Source organism: Phascolarctos cinereus, unplaced genomic scaffold (assembly GCF_003287225.1).
Source record: "Phascolarctos cinereus isolate Bilbo 61053 unplaced genomic scaffold, phaCin_HiC Scaffold_4;HRSCAF=312, whole genome shotgun sequence".
In the NCBI taxonomy this organism is placed as follows: domain Eukaryota; kingdom Metazoa; phylum Chordata; class Mammalia; order Diprotodontia; family Phascolarctidae; genus Phascolarctos; species Phascolarctos cinereus.
In genome coordinates this window covers 96,684,084-96,712,026 of record NW_027555847.1, presented here as the reverse complement: position 1 = coordinate 96,712,026, position 27,943 = coordinate 96,684,084, and the positions used below count along the sequence as shown (strand labels likewise).

Genomic DNA, 27,943 nt, shown 5'->3' with positions numbered 1-27,943 from the left:
GACGTCATACTCTGGAGACAGTCTGGTTCAACCAGGCACCATACTTCCACAGACATTTTTTAAGCTGCAGTGTCCAAAGGAGGGCATCAGGATAGTAAAGGGAATCTAGTTTATGCCATATTAAGACTTCTTGAAGGAACTGGAGATGTTCAGTCTGGATAAGACAGACTTAGGTGGCACATGACAGCTGTCTTCAAATATGTGAAGGGAAGCAGGGATTTGAATAATAATGATACTCAGAACAACAGCTAACACGTATAAAGTGTTTATTATGTGCCAGCCACTGTGCTAAGCACCTTACATTTTCTCTCATCTGATCCTCACAACCACCCTGGAAGATAGGTGCTATTATCATTTCCATTTTACAGATGAGAAAACCGAGACAAATAGATTAAGTGACTTGCCCTGGGTCATTCATCTAGTGTCTGAGGCTGGATATGAAGTCAGGTCTTCCTGACTCCAGATCCAGCACTCTATCCACTGTATCACCTAGCTACCCTACTAGATTACACTTTTTTGTTTGGCCCCAAAAGGCAAAAGTGTGAATAATGGTTGAAGTTGCAAAAAGGCAAATTTTGGCTCAATGTAAGGAACACTTTTCTAGTAATGAGAGCTCTTCCCAAAGTCGAATAGGTCAGCTTTGCATCATTCCTCTTCCCTGGGATACATTTAAGCATGAGCTGGATGACCACTCGTCAGGCTTTTTCAGTGATGGGTTGGGCCAGACGCCCACGCTGACATTCAGTGATTAGATGCTCAAGTCCTCTGCTATTCACCAAGCTCTTTCCTCACCTGGGGGGGGTAGGTTGTTCAGTGCTTCTTTGAAGTTACTGTCCAGCACAACCCATGGTCATGGAAAAACCCACACTGTGGCCACATCTATCATTCATCCAGCAGTTGTGCTGCCTCAGGCCCTCAGCTTTGCCACTACCTGTCTTTCTACTTCTCATTTCTGACAAATTTCCCTGTGTAAATTTGCTAGAGTGAAGCTTCTATGAATCACAAAATATTAAAGCTAGAAGGCATCAAAGAACAAAAGCTTTAGAGAAAGAAGGGACCTAAGAAGTGAGCTAGTTCAAACTCTTAAGAGGCCAAAGAAAACAACCGCAGCAAGAACCGAGGTTCCAGCACAGAAAGGGACTTGCTTGTGGCCACACAAATAGCAGCAAACACAGAATTAGCACCCAGATTGCCACTTCCCAAAGGAAGGCACACCCCACTCTACCGCACAGGGCCTCCCTCAGCTCTGCCCCACGTCAAATCTTCAGAGTTGGTGACATTTTGTTGTTACCTTGAAGAGAAAGTGCAGGGTAACTAACAGCTGCACCGCAGGAGAAAGAGCTCCAGACTGACAGTGAGGAGGCTGGCCTGCATCCCACCTCTGAGGGTCCATCCAAATCAAGGACTCAGTGTCTCAAATGAGATGAAATAAGGCCACAGTTAACTTTGAGAATTATTTTACAGCTAGGCTTTTAGAACTATAAATATTACTTTTAAGCAATCTACATAAAGTGATATAGATGCATAGGACTATTGTAGAGGATGAAGATGAGAGGCAGCGTGAGGTGAGGAAAAGGGGATTTGAGGGGAAAACCTCTTACCATAACTTTTAAATAGCCTATGTTCATATTAAGATGACTACAAGAACAGCTCCATTAATACATAAAATTCAATGTTCCTTAAAAACTTCATCAAGTTTCTCGTGCTAAGATGATAATTCATGTTTAAATGAAACCCAGGAGTAAAACAGTAAGTATTAAATCAGCTTTCACCTTTCTCAAGGAAAAAACCTGTAAGACAAAGATAAACTGACCCATATTTTAATCGGCATTTGTCAAGTACAAAGTCTAATGGAAAACACTACAAACAGTCCTCTGGAAAATGAAGACTGACAACATCCCAGGAAAGTGAACAAAGGATTCACAGCTCACCAAGGCCTCATGGCATCCTCCACCAGAATGCTAGCCCAGAAGGTTCTCATTTCCTCAGTCTGGTTCTTTTGTCTCTTCCGATTCTAGCCATACTGAAAGTCAGAAAGAGGCTATACTGTTTGCAACTATTCCAGCCTGGGAGGAATTACAGACTTTACTTGATATACCTTCCACCAATTAAAAATTCTGTAACAACAAAGGTGCCACCAGATATTCTGTAACTGGCCCTTAAAAGGTACCTCATACCTGAGAGCATCAGCTCACATTGTCTAAGGAAAAGTGCCACTAGGACACTTTTGTGCTACAAGTTTACAAATCAAATCATGCCCAAAGGCAACTTTCTGCTAAGGAGCCCCAGCTTTCTTCAGCCTGCCCCCAGCTGACTCCTTCCCCTCTTTGTTCTCCAATCAGTACAAAATTAGTACTACTCCAGAGCAAAAATACCAACTCCGTATCTTTGGGAGGGGGGTTACACCAACAGGCCAAGATGGTATAGTGGGCTCCTAAAGAAATTTAAGCTAGAAGGGAAGGTAGTCAATCGTTTGCTTATTTTTACTTCTTCCCACAAACCCAGTCCTTTTATTTACCCATTTCTCTCACTGAAGTCACCCAGTTATTTTGGAGAAAAACATGGGCAGGAGTCTGTGAATGGCAACACAAGGCCTTTCCAGTGACAGCAAGGAGAGAAGAGGTTAACAGTCTGATGGTTCATGAAAGAATGTCTATCCTGACTTTCTGTTCCTCTGCTCATAACCTGTTTCAACCAATATAGATGCGATGGAAGTCATTGGCACCAAAGGCAGCATTGCATTTCGGACATTTACGCTGACGGGTGTCATAGCGCGTCTTCACACACTCAAAGCAGAAGACATGAAAGCACTTGGTAAGCACGGCGTCCTTCTTGCGCATGTTGCAACACGGACAGGTTAGTCGGGCCTGAAAAGGAAAGAGGCGCGGTGAGTAAGATGCTGAGCCACTACCACCACCACCACCACCATTCTGTGAACTGAGGAACTGACAATCTTCAAATGAAAAGCCACACACCATAGTGACACGTTAAGTTCTACTAACACCTCAAAAGTGAATCATCCTAATAATGGGATAGAGCCGAGGTTTAATTATCCCTGTCCCTGGGGACACCAGTTCAAGCCTTGACTTCATTTGACTTAAAGTAATTCAGGGATACCACTGAAGTTGTACCTCACCTTATAATCCTTGATTTCCTCCATGAGGATCTCATCACATTTAGGTACATTGTCTGGTTTCTTTGTAGTCTCTAGCTTTCTTCGAAGTCTGGAAATATCTTCCTGCAACAGAAAAACATCAGTTAATCACACCTCCATGAGAGAAAAGCAACTGAACACAATCACTACAGAAATCAGAGCTTTTAATCCTCTCTTTTATTCTCCAATGAGCACTTTTCTTTTTTGGGAAGAAATATGACTCCAAAAAGCAAGATAAAACTCCCTTTACTTCACAATTAGCCAATCTGAAAGCCCTATTAAATTCAACCCAACACAATTAAGAATGGAAAAAATGTAGGAAAGGTAGGAAAAAAATACTGGAGGCATAACTAGAACTTTTGGCTGACCATCACTTTTTTTCCTTAACTCTGTCTTTATCATAGTTTGGGTCTTCAGAAGAGATCTAAAAGCAGAGATGAAAGAAGCATAAGCCAGTACCTGGGCCCGTTTAAAATTAAACATATCCTTTTCCTTGGTTACACTGTTCTCCACAATTTCATCCTGAAAATCATGAAGTTTCTTCTGCGCCAACTCTAACTGTGCTTTGAGATCATCTGCAAGCTGGGCTGCTTCCATTGCCTGTAAAGAATTCAATAATTTTTTTTAAAAAAGTTATTCCATCACTACATTGTTTCCAACATTGAAAAACCTTAACCCAAAATAGGAAATAAAGAGCTTATACTTTTATTAATATGTAATAACTGCTCTGATTGACTGTTGCTTTAATACCTAGAAAAATACTCACCTTGCGCTTATTCATCTCCAAAGCCTGTGTTCGAAGACCCAGCTCCTTCTCTCCTGTGCCAATGTTACTCTGTAAGAGATGTTCCTTCTCTTCCAGTTTCCTTACTACTTGTAGCTGAGCATCCACCTTCAAAGAAGAAAACAGGGTTTCCACACAAAGAAAAAAAAATTCTAAAACCTAAAATTTGACCATGTTTTTAAACTTAAAACACAAAAGGAAGAGGCATATTAAGAATCTCAAGCTTTATTCCTGACTTCACTAGCTAAACTATTAAAAGACTCACCCAAGTGTTCAGAAGCCAGTTTAATTTCTCTATCATACAGAGGAATCTGTACTTGCCACTTGTCAATCTCAAAATGAGGATGTACAGCATACTTTAATACTTTGAAATCCTCATTTGGAAAAAGTGGAAATGAAATTCTAACTACTGCCAATACTGTAACTATCTCTTCCTTATACTATCCTAATTTCCAAACCATAAATTCAACCAGAAAAAAAATATTTACATGCATTTCTATTTTTAAAAACTTTTCACTGGCACCATTTGCTTTAAATTACCTTCAAGTCCAAATATATCCCTCACTACTTCCTTACACAGGGAGCCATCCCTTGTAAAAATGAATATGAGAAAGAAAAGAAAAAGCAGTGCAGCAAAACTAATGAACACATCTACTAAGTCTGATGGTATATGCAATGTTTCATATTGAGTCTCCTATCTCTTAAAAGAAGACAGACTACATTGCTACTTAAGACAGTCACAAATGGGAAAGGTTTTAGTAATGTTTCTAGAATATGTATCTTTCTTACTTAGAAGAGCAAAAGACTCCCAAGGACCCCTACCGAGTGCTTGATCATTCCATCCCTTGTCTCCTTCTCTAGTCATTCCTTTCACAGTCTCATAAGCACAAAAGCAACTAAACTGTTTAGTGAATTTTATCTTATCTCCCCACACTACCCCAACAGCCTAGCACTATGCCTTCTATCTGAGGAGTGCCAAATAGAGACAGCTTGTACCCCTGGAGAGGACACTAAAGCACATGAGAGAAGAACCCTATCCTTCCTGCTTACCTGAGTCTTAAGGGTCAGAACCTGGTCTGCAAGCTCCTCTTTCTCCTCTTTGAGTAATTTATGAATCTGATTTGACTTGATGCGTTCTGACATCAACTTGAAATTAGCATCATCTTTTTCTCTCAACTGCTGCATTAAGCGGATATTCTGCTCCTGCATGTCTTCAAATGCCTGCCCTGTGACATCCATCTCTGAGAGTAGAGCATCTTCTTCCTGAAGCAATAAAGAGTTTACATTCTGAATCACGCTTTCCAACTCCCAAGAACTTGGCACAAATCAACTAACCTCTTCCTATTGTTCAATTAAAAAGGAAGGAGTTCTAATAAGAGGAAATTCTCACTTAAAAAACAAAGGTCTTAGAAGAAAACAATAAAGATTTACAAGTATGAATCATTATTACTATAATTATTATTATACATTACCCTAAGAAACAGACAGCTTCATAATGGCTATATGCCCTAATATTTTCCCAAATTTTCTTTGCTCTAGCCCACCTTCTTTCCTACTGCCTTTATCCTCTACATTACAGATTAATCTACATTTGTTCATTCCGTATAGATTTAACATTTAGTTTGTACAAGGTACTGTGGAAGACACAATAGAGGACAGATATTAAAAAGCACGAAATATAATCCCCATCCCTAAAGAGTCAAGAGTATCCTGGAGGAAGGGATATGACTACACAAAGAACTAGAATTCAAAGGAGAATGTGAAAGTGCAACTACAGAAATATGAAAATTGCCCTCTAACAAGGGGAAAGAAGGAAACTTTCGTGGAAAAGGAGTATCTGAGCTGAGTGTTAAAGGATGGTACTGGAGAGATGAGGCCGAGGGTAGAACACTGTAGGTGGAGTAAAAAGCACAACAAAGACTTAAAGGCAGAAAAACAAGGGGTGCCAGCAGAATGTGGAAAGCTAGAAAGCTAAGTTAGAATCTGGAGTCTCCTGAATATCTGGCCAAAGAGGATGGACTATACTTGGAAAATAGTGGCAAGCAACTGAATGTGTTTGGAAAAAGGAGGTGACAAGATCAGAGTTACAACTTATGAAAATTAACTTGACAGCAGTGTATGGAATGGATCTGACTAAAAATGAGACTAATCAAGAGATGATTATAATAATCCAGACTAAAAGTAATGAGGGTCTGACTATGATGTCAGTAATGGGGTTGAAAAGGAGGAGATATATGAAAAGACCTCTGAGAGTTTAAATCAACAGGACCCTGCTGATTGGATACTGGTGAAAAGGGAGAGGCAGGAGTCAAAGATGACTAAGAGACCTTTACAGCTTGGGTAACTGGGACAATGAGGGTGCCACTAACAGAAATGGTAAGTTAGGGGGAAAAAACAGGTTTTAGGGAAAGAACACGAGTTTCATTTTGGAGACGTGGAATTTGAAGTGGCAACAAGCAATCTGGGTTGGGATATCCAGCAGAGGGTTGGAAATGCAGACCTAGAGGAAAAAGCAAGATAAGCATCACTGCTGTTGCTGTCATTATTATTACTACTCTCAAATACTAAGTATCATATAAATGTCAGCTGCTAAAGCTTGCTAAGTGTTATACAAAACATTTTATCATTACAGTAACCTTGTGAGGCAAGTCTCAACAGCTATTTTTATCTCATTTTGCTGAGGAGGAAGAAAGTGGGGTTCAGACAGTTCGAGGTAATTTGCCAACAGCTGCACAGCTACTGGGATCTGATCCCAGGCTCTCCTGACTCTGTGTCTCCACCACACCACATCTATAGAGATGTGACAGCTGAAGCTATAGGGAGGGAGAAAGTCATCAATACATTGAGTTAACGTGGTAATAAACTCTTCTGAAAAAGAGGGAAGTCCTACTAAACAAATTTAATAAAAATTTAAATAATTCTACTTTTAACCTAGTATACACATAATACCTAATATATAAATCTGTATTCAATAAATGATGGCTAATTATTGAAGCAATTATATAACCTCACTAACTGTAATTATATGAAATTGCATGTGTGTATAACATATATGAAAAAATAGTGTGAAAATTATACATACACACACACATATACATATATATGTGTGTATATATATATATATATGTATGTATATATATGTATATATATATATATAACATATACATACACCATACATACATGGAATAAGAATGTATGTAAAAGTTTCCCTAATCTATGTGGCATCTAAGCTCACTTCTTCAAGACAGAGCTAACTGTAAAGCCCAGAAGCAATAGTTATTAGAGTGACAAATTTCCCCTATATTTATTTCAGTCAAGGCCCCTTTCCTTGCTTAAAAGATCATTTTCGAGGTCTTCTCTCACCTGCTTAGCCACAGCCAGTTTCTTCTGCAAGTATTCTATCTGCTCTTCCACTGCCTTGATCTTCCGTAGGGCATCTTCATCAGCCATTTTTTTGCTTTCCTTTTTCTCTTTATCCTCTAGGTCCTTGAGCCTTTGCCTTAGATCTTCCAGCTCAAAAAAGAAGAAAGCAATCAGATAACACAAGCCAAACACAATCAGATAACACAAGATAACACATTTCAGAAATGAACAGTGTACATAGATACAGGGCCTTTTAAAAGTCTGCAGAACCTGGAGCTAACCATTATACCATCCAGCCCTATTCCCACATCACAGAAGAAGACACCAGGCTACAGAAGCATTAGCTTTCAGAAGGAATAGTTGTATACAACCTCCTCCCTAACTGGCCTAGGAGCTCTTTCCACAACACATAATGTTTTTCTTCACGCAGCTCCACACAAAGACGAAGATGACTGACAAAAATGATAGGCAGACAGACAAACAGAAGGCTACCTCAGCTTTGGCCTTTTTCTCAGCTGCCATTAGTTGAACCTTGTCTCTTTGCTCCTTGGGAGCAGAACGATACATATCCAGCAAGAGTTTCATCTCCTTCTGGCTCTCTTGTGCCTTTCTGTTGACAAAAGGAACAGAGGAAGTCGGCAAAGGCGGGCCCAGCACACAGCAGCCATGTTGTAAAGAGTAATTACATATGAATGCAAAATTTTATTCTGCACTTGGCTTCCCTACAATGTAAAACTTTTACATGGACCATTTCTGGACACTGGGAAATATTCTTGAGACCTGGGGAGTGGAGGGGAATTATGTCATTAAACCATGTCATTTCTCCCTTGAGGGAAAAACAGGGTAAAAGGAGAAAAGAATGGGAGATTTACTAAGTTCATAAACTTTCAAAGTAAATTTTCTGATGCCCATAAGTTTGTTCAAGTGTTCAATCACAAGACTAATAAAAGTCCAACTGCTGAAACCATTTACACTTGCTAGCTCTACTGACTAGCAATAATTACTAATAATTCCCTGGAAGCTAACACCATTCCACAAATTAAGATCCATGAAGAGTAAGGCATGGGGACGTGGCTCTTCCCTACGTTTAGCTGCTACACCAGACCACAAAATAAGCAATCTGGACATCTGAGTTGTCGTTGTGACAGCAGCTGTGGTCATATCAGTTAGTCAATTAGCTGCTTTCATCATGAGTGCAGAGCTAACAATATCTGGTGTGCCAGACAGTCATTTCACGGGAACATAAAGTGATGGCTTAGGACAGAAATGCCAAGAGGCAGGTGAGTCACTCTTACTTGAGCTCGGCCTTCAGTTGCTTAATCAGCTCTGCTTCTTTCTTCCTTCCATCTTCATGCTTCCCTTTCTCCTTATCTTTGCTGGATTCTCGGTCCTTTTCTGATTCTTTCTGCTTCTGCTTCTCCCGTTCTCTCTCCTTTTCCTTCTCTCGCTCTCTTTCTTTTTCTTTTTCTTTCTCTCGTTCCCTCTCCTTTTCACGCCTTTCCCGTTCTCGCTCTTCCTCATCTCTTTTGGCCTTGGTCTCACTGGCCTCCTCCTGAACAGCTTTGGGCGCTGAGGTCTGGGTGGAAGAGTCCTCTGGTTCCTGCTTGACCTCCACAAGTTCTTCTTTGGGGTCTTCAGTACTAGACTGGGATTGCAGAAGTCCACTGCCACTGCGGAGGCGGGTCTGGGAGGCCAAAAGGGAGAAAAAGCAGGAGACAGCTCAAGTATCCTACTGAACCACTCACATTATATCCCTTTTCTCTCCAAAAGGAGTATTATGCCTGAAGCCTTTAAACACAGTAGATAATCCAAAGGCAAGTTTCATGATGCTCTCAGCTCAGAGATCAGGTTTTCCCACTCACCCCTTCCAGTTACCTTGCTCAAATCAGACTGGGCCTCTCTTAGTTTGCGCTTATACCTTAAGACCTCCCCCTTTAGCTGATGATTGTGGTTCTGAAGGCTGCTGATAAGATGACGCATCTCCCGGTTTATGGGGCCTGAAAACACAAACAAAAGTATCACAAGAAGTTGTGATATTGGCAAAATTCTAAGGACAAGAACAACAGAATGTATCAGAAACCTCCTAGAGGCAGCACGATAGGGTGGAAACATCCCTGGATACGGAATCAAAGGACTTGAGTTTGGCTCCTGGCTCTGAAACTTATTCCTTACGTGTCCTAGGGGAAATTGATTAACATCTGTGGGCCTCTCAAAGCTTCCTTCCCAAACTAAATTCGTGATGATACAATTGAGAAACTATTACTCTGAGGTTGAAAAAACTGATCCACTTGAGTTAATCTCAAAGTAAGACATAAACTACATTGAATTATAAGATTTGATGCTAAAGGAAATCTGGATTAACTTCTATCCCAACAAAGTCTGAGTTTTTCAAGAAGTCATTAAGAGCAGATCCACTTCAGGAAAGAGGGAGAAAGATCCTTACCCGCTTGCTCATTGGCAGCCAGCGTCTGCTCAAATTCTATCCTCAGCATTTCGTACTCCTTGCGGACCTGTGCCAGTGTGTCTTCTAACTGGATCACTTCTGTCCTTAACTTCTTATGGAGGCTGACTTCATCCCGCTAAACAGAGGAAGGGGAGAAAAATATCACTATTGGAAACAGGTACTTTTCATTCTCCTGTCAAACTGATCAAAATCAATCAAATTTCCATTCTATCTCCCAAACTTGATCCACAATAGCCCAAGAAAAAAAGATGAAAAGGTTAGAGAAAAAAGGGCTTATTACCCTAAGAAGTTTCAGAGACAGTCAACATTTACTGAACAACCACTCTGTGTAAAACACTATTGGACACTGACAAGGAACACAAAAGAAATAAAAAGAATGGTCTTGTCATTGAGGATCTTAAAATCTAGTTAGAGAGACAACATATGATAATGACTTCAAAATACTTCCAAAATAAAATTTAACAAATATGAACAAATCATTACTGACTAAACTATATATAAGTGCTGAGGGTGTGAAGAGAAGGCAATGTTCAGAAATGGGGAGGTTTTTGGAAGAGAAAGGCTTTTATGGGGCAGAGAAGAGATATAGGGTTATTACCTCAATGAGTTCCACCTGGCGCTGGTGAGTCCCCCTAGTGCCATGAAGCAGGGTACGAGCTTCATCCAAATGTGCTTTCAACTGCAGGCTCTCATTATAGAGGACAGAAAACTGTGATTGCATACATCGGTACTCTGGGGTTTCCTTTACCACTTCTTCCACAGCACTCCGCAACTCCACCTGTATAGGTGCATCCCCCCCCAAAAGAGCAAGAGGGAGGTCAGAAATATAACTGCCATAAAAAGCTATGGTATCGTCGTAATGCAGATCACTCCCATGTCTACAAATCCAGCCCTGCTAATGAGCTATACAGTCCCATAGTTATCTTGAGTACAATACGTCCCAAACAGATTTCATTATATTTCCCCTCAAACTCACCCCTCTTCTAAATTTCCCTCTTTAGAGTTGAGTGCCATCATCCCTCCAGTTGGCCAAGCAACAACTTCAATGTAATCCTTGACTCATTTATCTTAACCCACAAATACAATTAGTTGCACAAATCTCAACATTGCTACCTCCACAATATTTCTTAAATATCTTCTCTCCTTTCATATAGGCCTTTATCATCTGACAATACTACAGCCTCCTCCTAACTGATCTCCCCACCTCAAATCCCTCCCTACTACAATCTCTCCTCAGCCAGGTTGCCAAAGTGATCTTCTTAAAGTTCAGTCTGATCCCGTCACTCAAGTTCCAGTGGCTTACTTCTTAATCCCAGGATCAAGTAAAAATCTTCTGCTTAACATATAACCCTTTTTACAACATAGCTCTATCTTAACTTTTTAGCCTTATTATATACTACTTCCTTCCACAAACTCTACAGTCTAGCCAAACTAGCCTTTTTGCTGTTCCTCTCACACACAGCATTCCTTCTCCCATCTCTGGACCTTATCACTCTCCTCCATGTCTAAAACGTTCTCCTTTGTGGCACAGTGGCATAGTGGATAGAGCATCAGCCCTGAAGTCAGGAGGACCTGAGTTCAAATCCAGCCTCATACCAAAACACTCAACAGGTACTAGCTATGTGACCTTGGGCAAGTCACTTGACCCCAATTGCCTAAAAAAAATAAAATGTTCTCCCTTGTCTTCACATCTGAAAGTTGATGGTTTTCTTCAAGACTCAGCTCAAGCTCCACCTTCTTCATATGAATTTTTTTGGTACCTCCTAGGTTAATGTTCTTCCCCCCAAGATAAACTTGTATCTCTTTTGTGGATACCTATATATGTGAACATTGTTTCCCCTACTAGAATGTAAGGTCCTTGACGGCAGAGACTGTTTTGCTTTTATCTTCGTATCCCCAATACCTAGCACATAGTAGGTGTTTAATAAAATTGTTAATTGATTAAATAATCTCAAATAAAGACAAAACTTCATAAGACATGCTTAGTATGGTGTTTTGTACATAGTAGTTGCCCTTTAAACATTCACACAAGATACCAAAAGATAGTTAATTTATAAAGCATCCTACAAATATCAAGAAAAACAAATTTACCATTCTAATGAAAGTGAGCATCTGAAGTTTATTATACTAGATTCTTCTTCTTCTAACGACTCTGTTTGAAAAGATTCACTCCCTCTTATTTCTCCAACAACTCAACCATAAGAATTCTCAAATGGTAAAGAGATTGGTCTTCTCAAAGCTTCTCTGTAACTATTTTGAAATAAAGTCTTTCTCAGTTTAAAATGAAGCAGACACACGACCTCCTCACTAAACACCTATTTTCTGCACAAGTCTATAGACATCATTAAGAGCCTCCATTACTCTTAGAGACATAGAAACAGCAATTTGATTGATTTCATTACTAAAGCAGACAGCAACTGCAGAATCTTTACTAATGTAGCAATAGAAAAACCAAGCTGGGAATCCAATTTCAGGCTAAGCAAAATACAACTAAGGTAGGAAAAAAGTCATCTTTCACTTATAAATGTACAATCCATTTTCATTAAAAGATACTCTCTTATCATTTTCTTCTGTAAGCTAAATATAGATGACCACATAGCAGCAAGGGAAAAACAGTCCTAAGGCCATCCCTGCAGGGAATAAACTGATCAATCAATTTAGTAAGCAAGTTCCACACAGTCAAAGAGAAAACATTAGCTACCTACAATTCTCATGTACCACAAGATGGCTGACTTGACTAACAGTAGCATCCCCTTTCTGTTACAGATCTGGCAAAGCCCCAAAATACACTTTCATAAGTTTAAAAAGTAAGTAAAAATGGAAATATACTGGTCATTTAGAACATTTTAAATCACATTTTACATTAATTGAACATCAAGAATGAAATGGATCAAGTGCATATCAGGGATAAAAGGAGCATCTTATTTATGAGAATAATGAAAAACTAGTATTTTCACATCTCCTAGACTGCACTACTGAATATAACCTAAACAAAACAACACTAATTTTTATCTACCCTTTATTAACCGCGTGTTTATCTATGGATGAAAAACCTTAAGAATTACCCTAAGCAGTAACAGCCACACTGCGTGATGACTGACTTTGATAGACTTGGCTCTTCTCAGCAATGCAAGGATCCTAAGACAACTCCAAAAGACTCCTGATGGAAAAGGCTATCCACATCCAGAGAAAGAACTTTGGAGTCTGAAAACAGATGGAAGCATACTATTTGCTCTCCTTTTCTTTTGTTGTTTTGCTTTGATTCTTCTTCCTCGTGGTTCCTCCCATTAGTTCTAATTCTTCTTTACATCATGACTAATGTGAAAATATGCTTAATATGAATGTATAAGTAGAGCCTGTACCAGTCTTGGGGACAGGGGATGAGAAGGAGGGGGAGAAAATTTAAAACTCAAAATCTTATGGAAGTGAACACTGAAAACTAAAAATAAATAAATAAATAGTTTAAAAAAAAAAAAGAATTACCCTAAGCAAAGAGTTAGCAAAAAGTACACATCAGTGGCCTATGAAGCTTTCTAGGGAATTACTGTCATACCTTGAGCTTCTCATTATGGGCAGTCACTTCTTCCAAGTCTTGCCGGAGCTTCTCCAACTCACAGAGACGGTTCTGCGCCAATTCTTTGTTCTCCTCAAGCTCTGCGTTCATCTCTTCAAACTTGAAGGCAGGGGAAGGTAATCAAATAAGATTAGAAGATTTTTTTCCCCATGTGAAACTGTAGTCCAGTTCCTCAAAAACACAACCTTACACAAATATTGAGACTTTCTTTACCTTTCTAGCATTAATAGTGATCGTGCCACCATAGAGACTGCTCCCAGCTCCATACACTTTATAACCTTTGGAATTCACCTACAAAGAGAGAGGCTCTTTAGTAAGATCTCCTAGGATTTTAATCCGAGTCCCAGAGTCAGATTTGTCCCCAAATTCCCAAAGACAAGTACTCACCCGCTCTAACACATCAGCAAGGTGCCGGTTGAGGCGCTGTTCCCTCTTGCGTATCTTGTCAATATCCCACTGCAAATCATCAATCATCGTCTCTAGAACAGACACCCGTGACTCTGCAGTTTCCACTTTACTCTGCAACTTAGAAAACTGTTGTCCCAAGTACAGGCATTCAGAAGAATAGAAAGAAAACAATAAACAGGAAACTGTTATTTGGCATACCTGACCTAGTTCCCAAATCCCTCATAGCACTAAAACATATCATAGCAAAGAGAGAGTTGGCAAGTTTCATGCAAGGGCAAAAAGAATATTCTTAATAACAACTACTGATTTGCAAAGCACTGTATATATTTCATCTCAATGAGCTCTGGACCACTATATCTCTATGAAGTCTATAAGACTAACAGGACTCTGGTCCATAAGGAAAGCAATGTTTTATACTCCTAACTGTCCTATCCCAATAAGCCCCACTTGCCAGTACAGGAAATTATAGTACATATCCTCCTGTGTGGATCCGTTCCACAAAAAGTTATCGCAAGAAAACTCCCTTCAATATATAAGACAATATTTCTAGGAAATAAATTAAAGCACACCTGGAGATAACTTCACTTTTCCTTAACATCTAACTTACACAAAATAAAACTTTCATATATTCACAGATAAACACAACATAAAGAACATATGAACACTGCGCATATGTTTTAACCATCAAACTATATCATTTTATAATATAACTGTATAATTTTAACCACCAAACTTTCTTTTGGTTCTGAAACTGATAAGAGATGACAATATTTTTGCTCCTATTTTATTCAGGAGCTCTTAACATATTTAGCTTGTAATAGTGCATATTAGAATCATCTGTGCAAGTATCCTTTCCCATATAAGAATAAGCTCCCTGGGGGCAGGTAACATGTTCTAATAAATAAATTTCTCATTTTTTGAGTTCTCTGAACATAGCAAACACTTAATATATGTTAGGTTTTATATGTCTGCCTAATGATAACTCAATATTTAAAAACAAATGGTGGTTTCCTCACAAATAGTAGTTACACAACTTTAAAAACTAATTATTTATTTTTAAACCTTGCCTTGGCTGACAAAAGACAAAGTGTCAGCAGTCCAAAATTTTAATAAAATAGAATCTAGTTCAGTTTCAGTTTGAAGGAAAAGACTGAGTTTGACATTCCTAGGGAATCATGAGCTTATCATCTTGTTCCATGAAGTATCAAGTCAGTTACAAAAATATCTGCCATATTTGGAATGGGAAATGAACAACAGGTACAATACGGATGCTGTTTTTAACCACCTAAATCTTAGGGTTTTTGTTTCTATACTTCTATACTTTAACAATACTCCAAGCATTTTTCTCCTTTAACTCTACTTAATCATTTCTGTGTATATGTATATATACATATATACACACACATATATATATGAATGAATGTGACTCTCCAACTTGCTAATGCTGACTGAGCAAGAATAATAATTAATAATAATAACAGCATTCTTCTTTACTATTTTGAAGGACTTGCACACACAAAATGGTCATTTGATGCTCACAACTCTTCTAGTAAAAGGGAGACATTATAATCCCTATGAGAAACTCAAGGTTCAGAATTTATGAATGAAGAAAAAGCATTTATTAAGCATTTACTCTGTGCCAGGTACTGTGCTAATTGCTGAGAATACAAGCAAGTAAGATACTTGTAATACTCCAGCAGCTTACATTCTAACAGAGGAAAATAACAGCTACAGTACAGCTAGAGGTGAAAGGTGGGTAGTCCGGCAGTACAGTCTAGAGATGGCCAGAAACTGGCAAGGTGACTTGGTCCACGCAAGAGAAAGCTAAACTATGCCTAGCAGAGCCCAAGGCCACAGGGGCAAGAGTTCAAGTTTCATTAAGTTTAAATGATTTGCCCATTACTGCAGCTACGAAGTACTGACAATTCTTGCTTTACATACTGCATTATACAAATTCAACTTTACATCAAGCATTCTGAAAGAAATCTGCATTCCAAAAACACACCTATAGTAACTTTACTATACAGTACTGGGTTCTCTCTTTCTGCTCCTGTCCTTCAGCTCAGCGCTCCGCAGCCTCCCAAGCCCCACCAAAAAAAAGAAAGAAAACCTCAAAAAAACCTCCAAGTGAAATTGAACAGCAGTGTGGAGAGACCACCACCACTGCTGCCAGGGCTGGGGCTCAGCTTGAGACTTCCAGCACCTAGAGGAGACCTTTGCCCCACTCTGCCCACTTACTCACATATCTGGTCCCTATGTGTATGTCTTTCTGCTATCAGTGCCCAGATACCACGTACCCATCACCGGCCCTGGTGTGTTGCCCATCCTCTCCTGTCTGTGTCCATGTCCAGCCCCTACATCTGGCCTCCCACTGCCCTCAACCTTCCCATATGTGTTTGTCCTCTCAGTTCTGGCCAGGCCCCATGTAGCTGGCACTGGCCCTGTGTTCCTTCTCCTGCTCTCACTCCTCTGTCTCCAGCTCCCACATGTCCTTGAACCCTGTGCTAGCCCCCTCCTCCACAGGCACAGAAAGCCTTCTTTCTGCCTCCCTCCCTCCTTCTGTAGGGAAATTCACATTGTGACTTTATGTAGAGGTCTGCACAAAGTGAGAACTGTCTGTACTAGAGTTGTGAATTCTAATTCTAAGTCTAGCAGTCTTTCAATTACAGTATTGTGCCTTTCTATTTCAATAACAATTAGTTTATGATTTGGAGTAGAACTGAAGACTCTTCCTATTTACAAATTTATCTGTATCCACAATATTACAATTTAGGTAAAAACAGCACTATACTCTAACACTCTATGATGGTGAATTCTATGAAAGAGAAACAGGGCCAAACCACAAATGATTTCCTTGGTATTTGCAAAGTACTTCACATACATTATCTCATTTGATCCACACAACAACCCCGAAGTAAGTACTATTATTATCACCATTTTACAGATAAGGAAACTAAGGCTGAGAAGGTGGAAGTAAGCTTTTCCAGAGTCACACAGCTACTACCTATCTGGGGCAGGATTTAACTTAAGCCTTTCTGAATCCAAGTCCAATACTCTAAGTAAACATTACTTTAAAGTCTTAAATAACTCAACTGAGCTACTCATCTTCCAAAGATATTTTTTCAAAATCCCAATTTTAACATAACTAAATAATCAATATATTTACTATATAAACTACATATCTAAATATTTACTACTCCATCTCTTCACTAGACCTTTTCAGAATCAGGTATTTATTAACGTGCAGTGACTGAATACACATAGTAGTTTCAGGAAGAAGTGGTTTATTCTAGAAGATGAAACGAAAAATTATTTAGTCACTACCTTCAAATAATTGCAGTATGATATATCTACTAATATTATTGTTCTCAAGTGAAGGAACGTCCCTTTGCTACACAAAGTCATGAAATTATGTTTTATAAAAAGTTATTAGCCATTCACTGTCAGTTAGATCAGAGAAAAGCAGGAGGATGAAGTTTGGATAGAGAGCCAGAAGGGAAAACGGTAATTCTTCCAGGCAGCCCAGAAGTGAGAGGGAGCATCAGGCATGAGAGTAGAATTCAGCCCCCCGACGAATTAGTCTCACCATTATGAACGAGGATAAATAGTAACCATCCTAACCTTAAAAAGAACCTTTTTAATTATTCCAAGTGTTTGACCATCTATTTTCTTACCTCAGCTCAAAAGAAACACGAGATGCGCAAATTTAGAGATACCATTCCAAATGTTCACATGGATTATTTGTGCCTGACCTATGGTATAGCATTCTAAGCTCGTACTGGTCTGATCAGCCACAGTCAGATGCAGTGTAACTTGACACTAACACAGTGATGTCATTTTGGTCCTCTTCAAGAACAAAGGACAACCACTATCATACTACCCCTCAGAGGAAAAGAGGGTAAAGTTTACTGTCTCACACTTAAAGGGAGGCATAGAAAAGTTAAGCAACCTAAGGATCTTGCTTAGTCAGTTCAAAAATTGAAAAATAAAACCAAGAGTTTTTAATCTCAGTCCAGTATTCTTTGTAGTAGAGTAAAAACTCTCATCACCACGACACCTAGGTTTGGATATCTGATCTCTTTCACTTTTCAAGTGAGGAAGTCAAAGTCAGAAAGTTAACTGACTTAGTCAACAGGAGTTGCCACAAACATCTAAGACTCATATGTTGGTTCAAGCCGCTGCCTCATGCTCTATGCTGAATTTCTCTGTTACTTCCTCACCATAACACCTCACATCTTCTTGTGTTTGTTTTGGGAGTACTGAGATTTTTTTTTTTTACTATTACCCTCAAACAAGGGTAGAGTAAGAACTAGAACCCAGGTATTCTGACTCCCACTCCAGAACTCTTTCCACTATACCACAGGAATTCCCCTCCCCTTCCCATGAAGCTTTGATTCTTCAGCCCTGGTTATACTGTTTTTGTTAGACTAAGCTGCATACTCTCCTAACAATAACCTTCCTGTTGCACAGTAATCGGGGTAGTACACAGTATTCCAGATGAAAGACTGACATGTGCCACTGGCAGAAAACATCAAAACACAGAAGACAGCACGGTTCTCTTTTCTGCTCAGCTACCTCCTGGGACATGGTGCGGTGCTTCTCCTGAAGAAGGTCTGCCAATTCTTGAAGCCGTCCATTCTCATGGGACAAGAAGGAGTTCAGCTCCTGGACTGCCTCCTCCACAATCAAAGCATCTGTGGAAACAAAAACAGATGAAGCAATTGATTTAAGTCATTAAAGTGACGGCACAATCACATCATCTTAATAATTTCCATTCACTGCTATTAAGAACTCCACAGCTTACATATTCAAGACTCTGAAGGACCAGTGATGTAGTTACTTCCAGTAAATTGTCATTGGTGTCTTCTCATCCATGTACAATTCCTGTCTAACTCCTACATACACTTTTATTTTTAATTTTTAAATACTTTATTATTTCCCCAATTACATGTAAAAAATTTTTTTAACATTTTTTTTTAAGTTTTGAGTTCCAAATTCTATCTCTCCCTCCCACCTGCCTGAGATGATAAACAATGTAATACAGGTTATACCTGTGTAATCATGTAAAATACTTTCATATTAGTCATTTTGTGCAAGAAATGAAGAGAGAAAGAGAAAAATAGTATGTTTCAGTCCATATGCAGACTCCATCAGTTCTTTCTCTGGAGAAGGAGAGCATTTTTCATCATGAGTCCTTCGTCTTAGATCAAGATGCTGCTGAGAATAGCTAAGTCATTCATAGTCTTTCATTGAACAATATTGCTGTTACAATGTTCTGGTTTTGCTCACTTCATTTTGTATAAGCTCATGTAAGACTTTCCAGGCTTTTCAGAAATCATACTGCTTATTATTTCTTACAGCATAATAATATTCCATTACAATCATATACCACAACTTGTTCAGTCACTCCTCAAGTGATGGGCATTCCCTCGATTTCTAATTCTTAGCCACAACAAAGAGAGCTGCTATAAATATTTTTTGTACAAACAAGGTCTTTTCCCTTTTTCCGATCTCTGTGGGATACAGGCCTAGTAGTGGTATTGCTGGATCAAAGGGTATGCACAGCTTTATAGCCTTTTGGGCATAGTTTCAAAATGACGTCCGGAATGGTTGGATCAGTTCAATATTCCACCAACAGTGCATTAGTATTCCAGTTTTCCTACATTCCCTCCAATATTTATCATTTTCCTTCTCTGTCATATTAGCCAATCTAATGGCTGTGAGACGGCACCTTAGTGTTGTTTTAATGTACATTTCTCTAATCAGTAATGATTTAGATAATTTTTTCAAATGACTATAGAGAGCTTTGATTTGTCTGAAGACTGCCTGTTCATATCCTTTGACCATTTACCAATTAGAGAATGACTAGTATTCTTATAAATTTAACTCAGTTCTCTATTTGAGAAAAGAGGCCTTTAGAGGCAGCTAGGTGGCTCAGTAAATAGAGCACCAGCCTTGGATTCAGGAGGACTTGAGTTCAAATCCAGCCTCAGATACAAAAAACACTTACCAGCTGTGTGACCCTGGGCAAATCACTTAACCCCATTGCCTATCCTTAAAAAAAAAAAGAGGGCCTTTACCAGAGATTCTTGCTGTAAAAAAAATTTTCCCAGTTTTTTGCCTTTTAATTTTGGTTGCATCGGTTTTGTTTGAGCAAAACCTTTTTTAATTTTATATAATCAAAATTATCCACTTTACATTTTGTAATGCTCTCTATATATCTTGACTGGTCTTAAATTCTACCCATAGATCTGACAGGTAAACTATCCTACATACATTTTTCATCGAAGATCCATACAACCAGGTGAAAGTCTTTCTCTACATCTTTTATCATTTCTTGGGTGTTAGTGCAGCAATCTGGGTGGTTATCCAACTGCTATCCCTCACCTTATTAAATGACTAGCCCACATAAATTTAGATCATATGTTTCCTTAATTGCTTATGGTACTTTTTTCTTCCAAGAAATCATTGATAACATAATAAAATCTATTCATGTCCACCTTATTATCTCTCTCCACTGCCCTCTGGCTCACCAGAAATTTTAATTCTCTGGGATGTTGTGATTTACAGTAATACATCATCACTGGGAAAATACTAATGTTTAAAAAGATAATGTTTTGTATTAGGAAATAGTTTGGGATCTTTGAAATTACTGCACCATTTCCCAAATACAATCAGGCCTAGTCTCTTCCTTCTATTTAATAACAATAACAGCTAGCAATTACATAGTGTTTTAAGGTTTGCAAAACATTCTACAAGTATTATCTCAGTTTATCCTTAAAACAATCTTGAGAGGTAGGTGCTATTATCATCAATCCCATTTAACAGATGAGAAAACTGAGGCAGACAGAGGTTAAGTGACTTGTCTAAGGTCACATAGCTAGTAAGTATCTGAGGCTGGGTTTAAACTCAGATCTTGAGACTCTAGGTCCAGGAACTAACCACTGCACCACCTAGATGCCTCTATTTAATTCTGAGCCCAGCTCATTCATCCGCAGTTCTTTTCCAAGACTGATTAAGTCCACGTCATAAACTTGATAGTATGGATCCACTCAAACTCCCTGAAGGTCAGTACTGTTTCATTTTGTTTCGATACGCAACCCCAGTCCCTAGGTTCTCTCTTCCTTAAATGAAAGTGAGAATTTGGGCAAAAGGAATTGAGCATGAGTTCGTGTGTGTCTGGGCTTTGCATAAATGTATTAGTACCTGTGGAGGCACAACGAACACAAGAATGAAGATGAATTTCCATTTTCTCCTATATCTCTCATTAATTGGCTCACCTCCACTGTTTAGTTTTCGAGATAGTACATCTACTTTTTCTTGCAGTTTGTCATAAACTGTTACTATCTGAGACACAGCTCGACGAGAGGACTCCACACGCTCCTGTAGCTGTGATTCCATCTCCTCACTGGTGCTGCTGGCCAAAGTAGCAAGGAAGGAAAAGGCTGGCTCCAGTCCCTCCCCTGAAAACAGAGAGGAAAGCAAAACAATCACTGAACTCAAAAGCATGAAATCCTCTTCTCCCCCTGAAATGATAAGATGTTCTCGTAGCAAAATTATACTGCTGAAAACAGACACCGATTATGGTACATCATTACGAAAGTACTCACCTCTCTCTCGGTCATCTTTACGTTCCTGATTGCTATCTGAATCTGGTTCTGGTTCAGGAACTACGAGGGCTTTTCTTTCTGAAAGCAGGTCTCCTAAGCCTTGTTCCAGATCATAGCGTTTAAGGATGATGCGGATATTTTCATCAAACTGGAAAAAGTATAATAGGAAAAGAAAAGCTTTACTCTAGGGCTAGAGAGAGTTCTAAGGAAAGCTACAATTCTCAAGTTAGGAACCAAAGATGAAGAATAAGCAAGCAAATACAGAACCCACTTGACTCCAATATCGGTTAACAATAAGTAAGGAAGCATCATCAGTGGCCTGCCGGCGCTCCAATTTCTCAATATGCTCACGCAGCTCGTCTTCAATAGCCTGTCTCTGATCCAGCATCTCTGCCAATTTACGATTTTTGGTCTGCAGCGTCCGGATGTCTAACTCCTCCTGCCAGAGAATATCAATCTTATTAATGCCATTATAAAATCATTAAACAAATTAGGTGAGAGGCCAACTAGGACAATTTATTTTATTGTGTTGATATGTTATTTCTACTACAAAAGAAATAAAATTGTACATAAAATTTCAAGCACTGAATCTCTTTAAAGCTTCCAACAGGGAAAGCAGTAAAAGAGAAGAAAAGGGGGCCAAAAAATATGGGCTAATGTAATACAGGGACTCTTGTATGAGTAAAGAAAATAGCAATTTATACCGAGGTTTCAAAATTACAAATTGCATTATTCTTGGGGTACTTAATATGTGTGTATACACACACACACACACACACACACACACACACACACACACACACCTTTCAAAGTGTGAAACCACCTAATAAAAACATCCCAAACATACTTCATTACCAAACAAACTCCTTAAATAAATTCCAAAACAGCCCGATACAAAGTATTCTTCTTCATCAAGCAATATTATAGGAAAGTTTCCATATATACCACGCCTAAGTTATACCATATACATGGCCAATGCCAGTACACCTCTCCATCACAACTGAACCCCTGGCCCATATCATATTATTTTAGAATCTTATCCCCTTTCTTCCTTTTCCAATGGTTTACCACTTGTAACATTCCTTCAGGGTAGCCCCCTTAAATTCTTAATCTGTTTTCATCTGAGGAAGAATCTCTCTTCCCTACAGAGAAGTGGCCAGGACTATTAAATAAGTCCTACGTGTGTATATTGGAACATATGCACACCCTCCACTAAAAACTGTTCCAGTGCCTCATCACACTATGGAAGTTAAAAGTGAGTTCTTAAAGACTCTGCCCGTGGAATGGAAGCTCTGCCAAGTAGGAAAAGCTTCAAGAAATAGTCCAATGACAAGACTACATGACTATCATCCAAGAATCAAACGAGCTAAGCACAGAGATGTTCATCTCTGGATACATGGCTAGCTACCAGATCATTACTGCTAGTCACAACTCAGGAAGACAATCTCCTGAGGTGTAGAAGAGCTGCGCTCTGCCATCACAGGAGAGACGCTGGCAAACTCACAAACCTACAGAGAGTTCTACGGATATATACATACACACATGCACTTATACTGATATACGTATAAAAATACAAATAGATAGTTAAGACTATCTCGCCACTACAAATTCAATTTCATTTTTTTACTGCAACCCACAAAGTTGAAAGGCAGAAGATTTCTGTCAAAGGTCACACATCTAGATCCTTGTCTTTCCCTCCTCTTCCTTCTTCTCTGGAGGTGCCCCTCTTCCTGATCCAGTCCACTTCAGTTCAACATAGTCAATTCAAATGAATAACTTTACTACAATATGAGGGAACCTTGGGGGTACAATCTGTGTAAAAGTGACCAAAATTACATATATACAAACTCATATTATATAGTTTCCTGAGAGCTGAAAGTTAAAGTACTGAACAACTCCACCAGATATATCATTATCATTCCTCTTTTAGACCACATTTATTCCTCCAGGCCTGGAATCTAAAGTCAGAATAACACTAACAACCCTAGCATCCACCTTCTAGGCCAGAAAAGGACAATGGACATTAGCCCTCTGCATTTCTCTAGGAACAGTATCTTTTTCTGTTGTTAAGTCTCAAGTACACCCCTTATTAGCTAGTAATTGAAGCTGTTTTTCTTTTGGTGATTTGACTCACAAACTCGACAGGGATCTACCTGCACATCCCCTGTACCACCATTAGAAATCTTATCTCCAGGAATTTAACTCTAGTCTACGTTTTCAGGACCTGATGTTGAATGCCTTTCCCAGTTTCTGTGTCCTAAACTGTTACCATGCTAGACATCTCATACTCCATGGCAGGCTGAGTCCTAATTCTTACAATTCCACACCATGCCGGACCCCACCACCACCACCACCAAGGTACTCCATTTCTTACTTATCCGCAGCTCTTTCTCTCCTCTAAAAAACAAAAGTTAAATTATCTCCACTGTTTCTGGAGGCAGAGCCAAGACAGCAGAGCACAGGTCGGAACTACCAACATTCCCCACTAAACAACTTTAAAATAACACTTCAAATTTTGGAGCAGCAGAGCCAACAAAAGGTCAGAGAGAGGTACTTTTCCAGCCTAAGACAATTTAGGAGGTCCACAAGAAAGGGCAGTAATCCTGGGGTGGGTGCAGGCCCAGAGCATGGCAGGAACACCAGCAGTGGGCCTTGGAGGCAACCACAACAGCAGCAGCAGCAGTTGCTTCAAGAACTCTCAGCCCAGAGATGGGAAGGGGTTCAACAGCTAGTCAGAAAGAGATTACAGGGGACCCTCTGCTAACACTGGATACAGGTGGCACTGACTGGCAACTCTCTTGCCTATAAACAGTTCTGGGTTGTAGCTCCAGAACAGAGAGGAGCACTTGTGATTGGTCCCAAGGGAACAGGGGCTCTGATCAGAGTTTCTGGGCCAAGAGAAGTGGCTGGAGGAGAACAGGTAACCTAGTACAGGCACTAGTACTTGAGGCCACAGGGAAGCCAGGAACCTTCCTGAGTAAAGACCAGAGCACAGACCAGAGAAGCAGTGACCAAACCTCTCCCAAGACAACACTATCAAAAACTTGTAGACCTCAGAACTAGCTCTGAAAATAGTAGCACTAAAAAGCCTAAAGCTTAGAACAGTGCCTCCCCACCTCCAGGTGAGCAGAGCTCAAATTTAATATACAGTTCAAAGTCAAGAAACAGGCTGGAAAAAAGAATGTGACCATAAAATGCTACTATGATAGGGAAGACCAAGACATAAACTCAGAACAGGACAACAATATGAAAACAGCTACAAACAAAGCCTTGAAGAAAAGTGGTAATTAGACTCAAGGCCAGCAAGAATTCCTGAAAGAGCTAAGCATGGTAGAGGAAAACTGGGAAAAGAAATGGAAGGTATGAAAGAAAATAATGAAAAGAGATTTAACAACTCAGTAAAAGAGAGACCAAAAAAAATAGTACACAAAATAATACCTTAAAATTAGAATTGGGCAAGTGGAAGCTAATGACTCCATGAGACTTCAAGAAACAACAAACCAGGGGCAGCTAGGTGGCACAGTGGATAGAGCACCGGCCCTGGATTCAGGAGGACCTGAGTTCAAATCTGGCCTCAGACACATAACACTTACTAGCTGTGTGACCCTGGGCAAGTCACTTAACCCCATTGCCTAGCCAAAAATAAAAAAAAAAGAAACAACAAACCAAATTCAAAATAATGAAAAAAAAATTAGAGAAAATGTGAAATATCTCATTGGAAAAACAAATGACCTGGAAAACAGATCTAGAATAGATAATTTAACAATTATTGAACTACCTGAAAAACATGATCAAAAAAAAAAAAGAGCCAAGATATCATATTTCAAGAAATTATCAAGGAAAACTGTCCTGATATCCTAGAACCAGACGGCAAAATAGAAACTGAAAGAATCTAACAGGCACCTCCTGAAAGCAATACCAAAATGAAAACTCCCCAGAATATAAATATCAAATGTCAAGGAGAAAATATCACAAGCAACCAGAAAGAAACAATTCAAATATCATGGAGCCATAGTAAGGATCACAAGATTAAGCAGCTTCCATGTTAAAGAAGCAGAAGGCTTGGAAAATGATGTTCTAGAAGGGAAAGGGGAAAGGATTACAATCAAAAATAACCTATCCAGCAAAAATGAATATAATACTTCAGAGGAAAAAATAAACATTTAATGAAATAGAGGACTTCCAAGTATTCCTGATGAAAAGACCAGGGTTGAATAGAAAATGTGACATTCAAACACAAGACTTAAGAAAAGTATAAAAAGGTAAACATGAAAGAGTAATCATAAGGGACTCAATAAGTTAAACTATTTATATTCCTACATGGGAAGATGATAAATATAACTCCTAAGAACTTTATCATTATTAGGGCAGTTAGAAGGAGTCTACATGGGCACAGGCACAGGCATGAGTATATTATGTTGGGATGACCTCCAAAAAAATATACAGGGGTGACAAAGAGTGATTCACTGGAAGAAGGGGGAAAGGAGAGACAAAATGGAGAAAATTGTCCTTACATAAAAGAAGCATGTAAGAGTTTTTATAGTGGAGGGGAAAATGGGGGGGAGTGGCTATGCTTGAGCCTTACTCTCATAGGAATGGGATGAGCTAAGCAATAAAAAACAAGTGGATAATAGAATGAATTAGAAACCTGAATCCAACAATACACTGTGTAAAAGAGACACAGTTAAAACTGAACACAAGCAGAGTTAAAATAAAGGGCTGGAAGAGAATCTAGAAAGGCTTCAAACACAGACTCAAGGACTGACTATATTATATGTCCGTGGTGAAGGAACCAGCCTAGCTAAGTTTGGAGAGGTTTAATCACCAGGTTGGCTCCAGGGTGATGGTATTTTTCCCATAGAAACTCTTGAATATTCTCTTCTACATTCCTCCCTACACCCTGAAGAATCATGAATCTTTTAAACATTAATAATAGCTAATCACTAGCATTTATATAGTGCTTTAAGATTTGCAAAATGTTTTACAAATATCTCATTTTTATCCTGAGAACAACCCTGGGAAGCAGGCTGAGATCTCTATCCACTGTGCCACCTAGCTGCTCTATTTTCTGGTCTATGACTTTATTCTTGAAATTTCCACCTGTTCTTCCTTCAAGGCTCACAAGTACTAACTCTCATTACACATAAAACCCTCAGTTACATATACCCCACTCCCCCACCCTGAAAAAATTTCATCTTCCACAGTCCTGTGGAGCTGTTTCAACTATTTGTAAAAAAGGCTTATTTTTCCTACTAGATTATAATATCATGAACAAAAGCTGGATTGCATTCACCTTTGTATGATGCACAGTGGCTAGCACATAAGAAGTATTCAAAAAGTATTTAGTAAATGGTAAAGAAGGTGTGTATCTGGCATACTTACCGTGGAAGACACACCCCCTAGTTTAATAGTTTCTACTGTGGTCCCTGAGTCTTCAACAGCAGCCTTCTTTTCTGGAGGTACAGAAGTACCAGGCTCCCCAGCAGCTCTCTTATTGCCGATTCCTGACATTCTGACCCAACAGATGATTGTCAACTTTTCTGGTTCTTCCTGAAAAGAGTGAATTAACATGAGATCAGCCATAGAGGTTAGGGACACTAGGACTCAGATGGGAAGGGAAGAGAAGGAAGGAAAGGAAAAAAGGAAGAGGGAAGGAAAGGAAGGGAGTGAGAAGGAAGGAAGGAAGGAAGGAAGGAGAGAGAAATGTGCTTTGGGACTCAAGCACCAAAGACAATGTGAAAACCTTCCATTTCTCCCACTGACCTCTCTGGCTGGAGTCCCAAAAATTCCACCAGAGGTTCAGAATGGTCTTGGGAAAGAGGGGGAGGGGGGGCTTGAACAGCTCAGAAGTCAGGTGATGCTTTAGGAGCTGGTGCTGGAGCAGTCCTGGGGCTCCCAAAGGGTTCAAAGTGTGGGAGGGGGAAGACAACAGCTTGAGCCGGTTTGATTCGTAAGGAGAAAGGGGGCATCCTCGGGCATAGGAAGGGCACAGGGAGGGCCCGGCTTGGACACAAGGAAACCTGGGGCGGGGAAGTGGCTTGGGGAGGACAGAAGGCAGACGGTGACTCTGAGAGGAGGGAGTGACACTCCGGTGGGGAAGAATTCGGGAAGGAAGACACAGACGTCCCCAGGGCGCGGACACGCGTGGGGTCCAGGTGTAGGGACACACCGCGAACCCAAAGGCGAAACGACGGGTCTGCTCGGTTCAAATCTCCTGGCCCGACGCTGCAGAAGCCGGTTACATGGGGACACCCACCGAGGAACCCTCTGGCGCGGGGGAATTAAAGCAAGAGCCGGAAGTGTCGCGCTTCTTCCGGCCGGGCCTCATAAGCGGTGGACGCCGGGGGTGGAGGGGGTCGGGGAGGGGGGGGAAATCTCTTCCCTAGTGGATACCAGATAAGACCTCGGGCAGCGCATCACTTACCCCAGTGCGCCTGGGCCACTCTGCGGCCTCTCACCCCTGACCCGGGGCGGGGACAGAACCAAACTTCCGGAGGCGGGACAGGATCCCGGAAGGATGGAAAGAACTAAGTGGTCCCCTTCCTCCCAGAAGCCAAGCTAGGCCGGGCGGAAGCGGCTTCTTCCA

At 39.9% G+C, this 27,943-nt stretch overlaps 1 protein-coding gene across 3 annotated transcripts; it reads right to left on the bottom strand.

The window, feature by feature from the left end:
* Positions 1 to 1,804: 1,804 nt before the first annotated feature.
* RNF20 (ring finger protein 20) lies at positions 1,805 to 27,871 on the bottom strand. Of its 3 annotated transcripts, none has more exons than XM_021002200.2 (20): positions 27,782 to 27,871; positions 26,740 to 26,907; positions 21,629 to 21,796; positions 21,358 to 21,505; positions 21,028 to 21,210; positions 18,323 to 18,441; positions 13,727 to 13,873; positions 13,553 to 13,630; positions 13,319 to 13,438; positions 10,364 to 10,543; positions 9,745 to 9,880; positions 9,177 to 9,298; positions 8,597 to 8,985; positions 7,794 to 7,911; positions 7,302 to 7,451; positions 4,989 to 5,201; positions 3,921 to 4,046; positions 3,614 to 3,754; positions 3,137 to 3,238; positions 1,805 to 2,867 (listed from the first exon to the last, which is right to left on the bottom strand). In XM_021002200.2, the coding sequence occupies exons 2-20, from the start codon at positions 26,866 to 26,868 to the stop codon at positions 2,691 to 2,693; spliced, it is 2,946 nt and encodes a 981-aa protein (XP_020857859.1). In that variant the 5' UTR covers positions 26,869 to 26,907; positions 27,782 to 27,871; the 3' UTR covers positions 1,805 to 2,690. The 3 variants fall into 3 exon arrangements, with proteins under 3 accessions (XP_020857859.1, XP_020857858.1, XP_020857861.1); XM_021002199.2 differs by lacking the exon at positions 27,782 to 27,871 and adding an exon at positions 27,614 to 27,670; XM_021002202.2 differs by lacking the exon at positions 27,782 to 27,871 and adding an exon at positions 27,527 to 27,546.
* Positions 27,872 to 27,943: the final 72 nt, after the last annotated feature.

Excerpts from the sequence above, each read along its gene's own strand:
- RNF20 (XM_021002200.2), bottom strand. The coding sequence starts at position 26,868 with ATGTCAGGAATCGGCAATAAGAGAGCTGCTGGGGAGCCTGGTACTTCT. Across the intron at positions 21,506-21,628 it reads TTAACCGATATTGGAGTCAA|TTTGATGAAAATATCCGCAT; the intron begins GTGGGTTCTGTA and ends TACTTTTTCCAG. Across the intron at positions 9,299-9,744 it reads GGCTGCCAATGAGCAAGCGG|GCCCCATAAACCGGGAGATG; the intron begins GTAAGGATCTTT and ends TTGTGTTTTCAG.